This window comes from Geospiza fortis, unplaced genomic scaffold (genome assembly GCF_000277835.1).
Source record: "Geospiza fortis unplaced genomic scaffold, GeoFor_1.0 scaffold162, whole genome shotgun sequence".
Classification (NCBI taxonomy): domain Eukaryota; kingdom Metazoa; phylum Chordata; class Aves; order Passeriformes; family Thraupidae; genus Geospiza; species Geospiza fortis.
This window is the reverse complement of record NW_005054316.1, coordinates 8,869,487-8,878,052: the sequence shown is the minus strand read 5'-3', so window position 1 is coordinate 8,878,052 and position 8,566 is coordinate 8,869,487. Positions and strand designations below refer to the sequence as shown.

At 37.1% G+C, this 8,566-nt stretch overlaps 1 protein-coding gene across 1 annotated transcript in view; it reads right to left on the bottom strand.

Annotated features, from left to right (window-relative positions):
* The window catches only part of SYNE1 (spectrin repeat containing nuclear envelope protein 1), a 241,632-nt gene that overhangs the window by 164,752 nt on the left and 68,314 nt on the right, over positions 1 to 8,566 (bottom strand). Inside the window, exons 34-41 of the mRNA XM_031056245.1 lie at positions 8,446 to 8,544; positions 6,617 to 6,804; positions 6,388 to 6,511; positions 5,148 to 5,314; positions 3,766 to 3,919; positions 2,853 to 3,481; positions 2,023 to 2,202; positions 433 to 583 (exon numbers count right to left, since the gene is read on the bottom strand). Of these exons, the coding sequence (XP_030912105.1) occupies positions 433 to 583; positions 2,023 to 2,202; positions 2,853 to 3,481; positions 3,766 to 3,919; positions 5,148 to 5,314; positions 6,388 to 6,511; positions 6,617 to 6,804; positions 8,446 to 8,544 (1,692 nt within the window). The remainder of the gene's footprint in view (positions 1 to 432; positions 584 to 2,022; positions 2,203 to 2,852; positions 3,482 to 3,765; positions 3,920 to 5,147; positions 5,315 to 6,387; positions 6,512 to 6,616; positions 6,805 to 8,445; positions 8,545 to 8,566) is intronic.

The following is an 8,566-nucleotide window of genomic DNA, read 5'->3' as shown; positions in this document are numbered from 1 at the left end:
GACATAAAAATTTTACACATCAGAAATGTGCAATTCATGGTTTTTTGTGGCCTTTTATCTATTCCAAAATTTACCCAATATAGAAAAACATTAAAATATGTTGACTAGAACTATCCTTTCATACTGTGGTAGGAATATATTCTCAATATATTTTATATAAAGAGCTTTCCACAATTTTCCACTTATGCTTTCCATATATTTAGAATCTGCATTTCTATTAACAACAGATTACCAGATCTCACCAAAATGCAAAAAAAAGGGCTATATTCCCTCCTCATACTAATCAGTACAATTTAAACTCTGAACATCAGTGTGACAATATTTGACAGTAAATTCAAGGAGCTGTAAACACAGCTCAAGGGCATCTTTAAAAAAAATCCATTTAATGAAAAAAATTATTAAAATTCCTCAAAGGAAAATACATGTCATTACCTTTGATAATGTTCGCCTGACATCTTCATGATCCTTCCATATGGATTTGGTCACAGAAGCACTGTTAGCACTGTCTATGACTTTCATTACTGTTGACTTCAAGCTCTGATATTCCTTCATCAGATCGATCAGAACACAGGACTGCTCCTTTCTGCAATATGAAAAAGCTATTAGCAACACTTGCTGCCATGCTTCTGAAGGACAGAGAACATGACATAGCAATTCACCATGGGAAAACCAGGATGCAGTGCTAAACATGAATTGGGCAGCCAAGGAGATATTAATATTTTGGGTTTAGAAATCACTGTCGATCTATCACAAAACATCTTACTGAAGAGACATGAATGTGAATTGCCATCTCATATGTATCAGATACTAAAGCCACTGACTTCGGTGAAAGACTGAAACTGGAATTCAAGCTTCTCAGTTCCTAAGTTTAGCATCTTTTTGACTGAAAATCACATTTTAACAATTTTGCAACTCACAGTTAACTTAGAAAAACCCAACAACTTGTTTCTTTAACATGGAGTGGTTTTTGGGTAAAAAGAAGCAGAAATAAAGACTAAAGCAATGCATACTAAGGTCTGCCTATTTTGTCCCCCAACTGTCAGATACATGCTTTTGGGACTAAAATGTTACATTCAACTTATCTCCCTTCTACTGAGAATAAATTAGTCTTCTGCTAAAAACAAGCCTAATCTTATTCCCACCCTCTGTCTAGGAAACCTTATTTATGCTCAGGCAATGGACAGAGGAAAAAGACCTATTCAATCCATTCCTGGTGTTTATACTGAAGAAAGAGATGCAAAACTGATACTTTGGATATATGTCTACTTGTAAAACAGTGTTTTTCAATGAAAGGATTTTGGGAAACATGACATTGTCAAAAAAGATGAGCAACTGTTTTAGAAGCTGGCTCTTCTCTGAATGTTCCAAAGAGCTCTCCATAATAAGCAGGTTCAGAAGGGTCTAAAATTGTGTCTCTGTGAGAGAGAAAACACTGCCAGTTTTCTTTAAAGATGATCATGAGGCAGTTAAGACAAAGAAAAGTGTATGAAAAACTTTCTTTGGTTTCTTTAGCTTCTTTTGTCATCAACTTTCATTGATAAAACTGATCATCTGTGTCATATACAAACACTGTAATTGATTACACACTAATGATTTTTATAAACCCATCCCCTAGGGCAGATAGAAATACTTAAATTTAAAAATTATCTAGGACCACTAAATACAGAACTGTCAGAAACACATAACCAATAGGGAATGAAAATTTGTGCTAGAAGGAGAATATGTACCAGCTCAGTGGAGAATTCTTATCTTTCAGAAAACAATAAGATGCAATATCGCATGCATGTAATAAAATGTATATCTGTCACACTGTACTGAGAACCTATCTGTGGCCTTATTAATAGTATAAGTACAAATGGTACAAATATTCTTGTTAACAATGTGTTTCCATCTTCTACTAAGTATTTAACCTACAAGCCCTGTTTTTCACTGTAACTAATACAGCAAGAATATACTACATGCAATAACTGTGTCTCTTTCCCCATCTTCTCCTTTCTTAGCTTAAGCTAAAGATCTACTTACTTTTCATGTATAGCTTTCTTGGTATCCTTCCACAGAGATTCTAAGCGATTTATCTCTTTGTCACTCTCAGGAGCAAGTGCGATATCTTTTTGGGCTATTTGTTTTGCTTTGTCCATGAGCCACTGGAGTTCATGCTGGTGAGAATTCAATTCTTCATCTAACTGGTTAAAGACCCTCAACCTGAAAGACAAAAGACCATTAAAAGACCAGTTTCAAATTTACTTATCTTTACTTTTTTTTTTTGCAAGAGAGGAGAGGGAAAGAATGAAACAGTTGTTCTTAGTGTTACTGTGCATAAAACTCCCTTTTTCTAATATTTCCTACAATATTTGGGGGTCTTTTTCTGCTAGAACTGGGATCAGAATGAAATTTTTTTGATACATACACTGCTGTAAAATCATATAGATATATATGTACCTCCCCCTCAAACAGTCACCTGGAAATATACTCAGATATTTAGATTAATACTGTATTACAATAAGTGTTTTTAATTCCATCATCCCATGTACAATCTTCAGTTCTGCAAGGTAGAGATAGTTATGTTATATGGATTTCTAATAGCTTTTTGGATCTTAGATTCATTAGGACAAAATATATTTTTGAGATGTAGACTTTCATGACTATTCATTCAATGTAAAAGATTAGCAGGGCTTGCTTAGTGTTTTGTGCATCCAAATAGTTCACTTATTTACAAAATTTTATTAAGTAGATACACATGCTTGGCAAGAAATAAAGTACCCAGGTAGTACTTTAAGTACACACACATGCTTCCAATGAATCATAAAAGTTCTAGAGATTGCAATCAAGTGTGAAAGTGCCAATGTTTTTACCTTTGCTGGAGGGCTTGCAGTGTTGTCTCCTTCAGGCCCTCCTGGTCAGCCTTTTCCTCAGTATCTTCAATGCTCTTCAGTAACTGTTCTTTACGCTCCATGAAAGATCTTTGCAAGGCTCCAAGAGCTTCTGCCTCACTTTGTTTGGTTCCCAGAAGGTTTTGAACTGCCTCCAGTTCCACACCCAGGTTATCCACCATAGCCCTGCAGGAGGTCCTCTGCCCAGAAATGCTGTGCTTCAGATGATACTGAGCCTTAGTAAGGGAACCATCCAAACCGATAGCATCAGACTCCAACTTGTTAAGATCCTTAATAACACCATTGAGCTCCTTCTCCAGTAATTCAGACTTAGCTTTATCCATATTTCCTGTTTTCTCCACTGTCTGCCTCAGCTGGTGGAGCACTCCTGATACAGCATTATGGCACTCCAAGAATATTCGCAACTGATCCAGGGTCTCCTGTCTTTGGCTGGTTATCTGACTTGCCTCCTGGAAGATCTGAAAGCAATCTTCAGTCTTTCCCTGCAATGTCTGCTGGTCCTCTGGGCTACTGAAAGAACACAATTTCTCTACATGCTCCTTCAGACTTTGTAACTCCTGTTTCTTACTTTCAACTTCCATTGTGTGATTCTATAGGAAAGAAAGAAAACAGCTGAGTTTCTTCTTCAAATCAAGAGCTCAGTAAACATTTTAGTACTGAACATACGAATGAAACAAGTGCTACTGAGGGGTTTTCAGTAGGAAAAGTTTGGGGTTACAATTTTGCTTTAAAACTGTCAAATAACAAGTCTGTACGTGACTGCAACAGCATATTGGTTTTCACACAAATGAATTACTTGCTACTTCTAGATGAGGATTGAGCCAAATACACCGTATGATTTCTCTGTTTTTAATATTTACATCCAGAAGTTTACCTTATTGTGAGATGCAGCTAGTTGTTGATCAGCTGTGTTTATCTCTGAAGTGGCTTGTAGTTCAGCAAGAAATTGCTTAATCCAGTCTGAAAACCTGAGCAGGAACTCATCAAACTGCCCGTGCTCAGCAACAAGTGATTGAAGGAAGTTGATCCTACAGAATGTCAGATGTAAATATGAAAACACTTGATGCAATTTAATCACTTCCCATAATCAAACCCACAGCTGACTGGTCAGCATTAAAATCAATGCCAGATGCAAGGAAAGTAGGAAATGTTACTTTAGTTTGCCATATTGATTTTTTAATTCTGGGAAATAACATAACATTTGAAAACACCCTGGGATCTTTCCTGCTTCCACTCTTTTATTTATATCAACTGTTAAAGATGCCCCAAAAAACCAAGGTATGTTCTTCAAATTTTCTTTATGGGTGTAATCCCAGCAAAGACAATGTTATTGATGGAAGCTAAACTTTGATTTTCAGTCATAGCAATTCTTGCCTATCATCTGAAACACTGAATTAAGGTAAGAGTCTCATGAATTTAGGCTGGGGGTGAGGAATTTCATATTCAACCTCCTCTGAAGTAGGAAAGGGTGAAGTCTGATCAGAAGAACACAATTCAAAAGAAGAATCCATCCAGAGGAGCACTGAGCAGAATTAAGTACCTAAGTACCAAATCTAAAGCTTGACCTTAGAAAAGACCTTGTCATTTACCCTCCCATTTCCCTTAGAAATTTTTCTACCTAATTTTCAACATGTAGAAGATTATTATATTGTAAAACAATCATATTGATAAAGCACCTAGAAGATTATGGCACTGATCAGGATCTATTATTTAAGCTACATTACAAATGGTAAAATTTGTGTGTTCATTATAGAAAGAATTGAAATCTAAATATATCATAAAATACAGTTTGAAATAAAGGAGACAGTTTTTCTGAGCTTAACATGAGCCAGCAGCCTAACAACTGAGCATTTATAATACTTAGGGCAAATTAGAATTTCAAAGTGAGTTTAAAACTACAATAGTGTGGCTTTGCACAAAATAAAGCATATAACTGAAACAATCAGTTTATTGGAGATTTTGGAATTTACTTGGAAATTGGAACTGAGGAAATGCAACATTGCCTTCATTTCCTGCCCCACACTCCTTCAAACAGACTCTTCTAGCAAAAAAAAATCAGCGGAGTGTATGTCAAAAAGATGGCATCATAAATGTGTGGGATCCTCCACCCCCCACTCCTGGGAGTTCAGGGATTGGTATTGAATCTAAAACCTTTGTCTTCTAATGGCAATACTGTAAAAGACACCGTTTGGGATTGGGCTTCCTCATCTGGATATTGGTTACTTTAACAAGTAAAAAACATTCTGAAGCACAAACCTTTTGTCAACAATTTGTGGTAAAGCTTTCCACCTTTCATCCAGCTCTTCAAATTTTTCTTTTATTGCTTTCACACACTGTTTTGAAGCTGTTGGAAACAGCGACTCATTTAACTGTAAAAGACTCTCATAGACACAAGTGTGGGACTCAATATCTGCTCGCAAATCCTGGGATAACAATGGAATGAAAAGCTTTTAGTTTAAGCATGGCACCATATTATGCAAAATAACAAAAACTAATAAAAAACAGCTGCAGATTTCCACCACAGTCTTTGAGTCAAGTGAGTGAGCAGAGGCAAATCCTTGGAGGACTTGAGGCCTATTAGGACAAGCAGGTACTCAACACCTCTCAGACAGCTAAATTCAGTAGGGATTCATCTAAGTTAGTATTTTTCTCTCCTTCAGAACAAAGTGTGACTTTTCCATACAGCTTTATTTTATGATGGCAGTGGCTAAAACTGACACAACATTTTGCAATAGATTTTGTGTGCAGCAAGACAATTGTGAGGAAATGTTGCAAACTAGCTCAAACAAAGCAAAATACTAAAAAACCAACCAACCAACCAACCAACCAACCAACACCCCCCAAAACAACCAAAAAACCCCAATAACAAGAAAACTAATCCCCAAACAAAAAAACACTCAACAACCACAACAAAAAAAAACCCAAAAAATCCAAACCCTCAATTAATTTTCCTTTTTTATTTGTCTTCAAGGAAGAAGGTATAAAAGATGTTACATTTGGCCAACTGCTTCATATTAATTTAAAAACAAATGGCAAAAATTCAAAGGGAAGGCATAATTTAGAATAGGATGAAAGTCTTGTGTTTGAAAAAAATAATCAGAACCAGACTTTTACTGGAATTTCAAAACTTTCAAGCATTTTTTCATCTGAGAATCATTCCTCACATGCAAAAAAAAAAAAAAAAAAAGAAGTATTGCCTAATACAAGGAATTTCCCTAGAGAAAGGATCTTCTAACAAGCAGACTGATGTCCTTCCTTGATAGATAATAGGATACACCAAGGCACCTTTTTCCTTTTTTCTTTAGCTGGCATATTGTAGCTAAAAGTAATAGTATAGTCATTGAGAAATAGCAAGTGATAATGTATTATCTCCTAGGAGATTTGCAAAGCCCAGAATCAACTGACTTGCCAGACTATAATTGAGCAATTTCTTCCTTTAAAAGACACAGAAATACACCAGAAAATGCAGAAGGACAATATTTCAGTTGAAACATACCTGCAGTGCCTGCAGTTCACCTTCCAGCTTAATTCTGTCAGCAGAAACATACTGCTCTGCAGGCCTGCCTGCAGCTTCACACCCCTCCAACCAGGCCAGGAAGGCAGATAGCTCCTTCTCCTGCCTAGCAAAATCACAACCTAGAGTTACCAAGTCATCCTCTCAGTGTCACACGCTGAGCCCAGGAAGGTCTCTGTGTCCACCACAACAGATGTGCGAGTTTACTCACCTCTGCCACTGAGCCAGAAGATTCTCTAATAAGCTCTGTTTCTCCTTAGCACTTTCCAGCACTTTTTCATACTTCTGCTGTAATGCTGTGACCTTTTGAGCAGCTTTTTCTTTGTTGGCCACCTTTCGGACACTGGCTGAGAGAGAGGCCAGAGGGTTGCTCAGTCTTTCCACAGTATGACAAAGGTCCTAGTGAGCACGTAAAAGAAACAGAATTTCCATACATAAACAACAGAGTTAGGGTAACAATGGTGGGAAAAATTCTCTAGTCCTACTAATAAGTTTGAAGCAAGGCTACATCCATCAGATCATGAAGTCACTTCATATCTTAGATATTACTCAGGTCCACCCTAGGTACACGTGTTCCCAGCATACCAATGAACTGGATTGTAGTGGCAAAAGACTTCCCTAGGAACAGTGCTAAAGGGAAAAAACTCTGCAACAAAAGAGACAGGTCTCCTGAATGGGCATGTGATACAGCATCATCCATGTAGGACAAAGCTCCACATTCAGGAAAAAGCTTGAGATTCCCTCATGCCTAAGAGTTGCTTTAATTTATACAGAGTAAATTCAAAACCTCACTCCAACAGGTGAGGATTGCTAGACTTGCAGCCAATGTCACCACATGGGAGAAGCAGGGAAGAGTTACTTGGAACTTCTGTCAGCATTAGCTAAAGGTCCTTTTCATAGAAATGACATCTAACGTGAACTACATTTTCCAGTGTCGCTGTTTCTAGAAAGCTGGGAAACTTGTCCATATGAAAATGATTGAAATGTAGTACAGTGAGTTAGAAAATCACAAAATGAAACTGATTTAAGATCACGAAAGCTCCAACTCACAGGTGTAAAATAGTAACAATACTAATTTTTATAATTACAAGAAATCATATATAGGAGGAAATGTTAATTATACAGGAATAAGTTGCTGATAATTTCACATCAAGATATTTAATCATCATGATCCCCTAAAGAGAATAAGACCTTATAACAGCATACTCAGCATATTCATGATGTTTAAAAGTCAATTAAAATGATGATTACAAGTGCTGTCTAAATAAATTCCCCTCATGCAAAATACTTTTCCTCAACTAGTATCAAGCTTTTTTGAAGCAGAAAGGTCAGGTCCCCCTGAAAACAGCTCTTGTAAGCAGTTATCAATCACTAAGTTCAGAAAATATATATGCATTTTATTGCAAGAACAATATAATATAATTTTTTGCAGTATTTTCTTAGAAAGGCTATGATTATTGTTGAAAAACATATCAGAATTTACAAACAAAAATACTACACCAAATTCCCTGAGATGGGATTATTTGTAGCTTGAATACCAATCCAGTACTTGTTTTCCGTTTGTAATGGACTGAACAAAATATCCAAATACCCATGGATTCCTAGCATCACAGATAAAAGTCTCTAAGTTGAAACCCTGTCCAGTCTCTTCATTGACCAAGAAAAACTACTTCTAAGGATATATTTTCTTTAGTCACAGATTGCCTATACTAAAATCCAAGTTTTCATTGGAAAACCTTAGAGGAAAATTGCCAAACAGACTTGTTTCCTATCTCCTGTTTTTCATGATGTTTTAGATGCATAAAATTAAAACCATAACCCGAAGGACTAAGTGGTATTTTTTAGGCTTTTTTTCCCCCTAGATTGAGGAAGAAACTTTCTAATCCTGTCTGAAATGGTGACAGACTGCCCTTGCCTCCTTCTGCCTTTGCCCTGAGCTGTGAGGCACCAGGCAGCCCCGGGTCTGGGGTTTCTGTGAGGAGGTCAGTGTGACACCGTGTCCCTGGGCTCAGAGCCAGGAACAGCTGGCCACCTGCTCACCGTGCAATCCTGGAGAGCTGCGTATGTTGCTGCTGCTGAAGAGCACGATGTGAGAGGCTCAGCTAGCTTAGCTTCAAATTCAGACACTGAGTGCTGCACCTATAAAAAAGCAAAGGCAAAC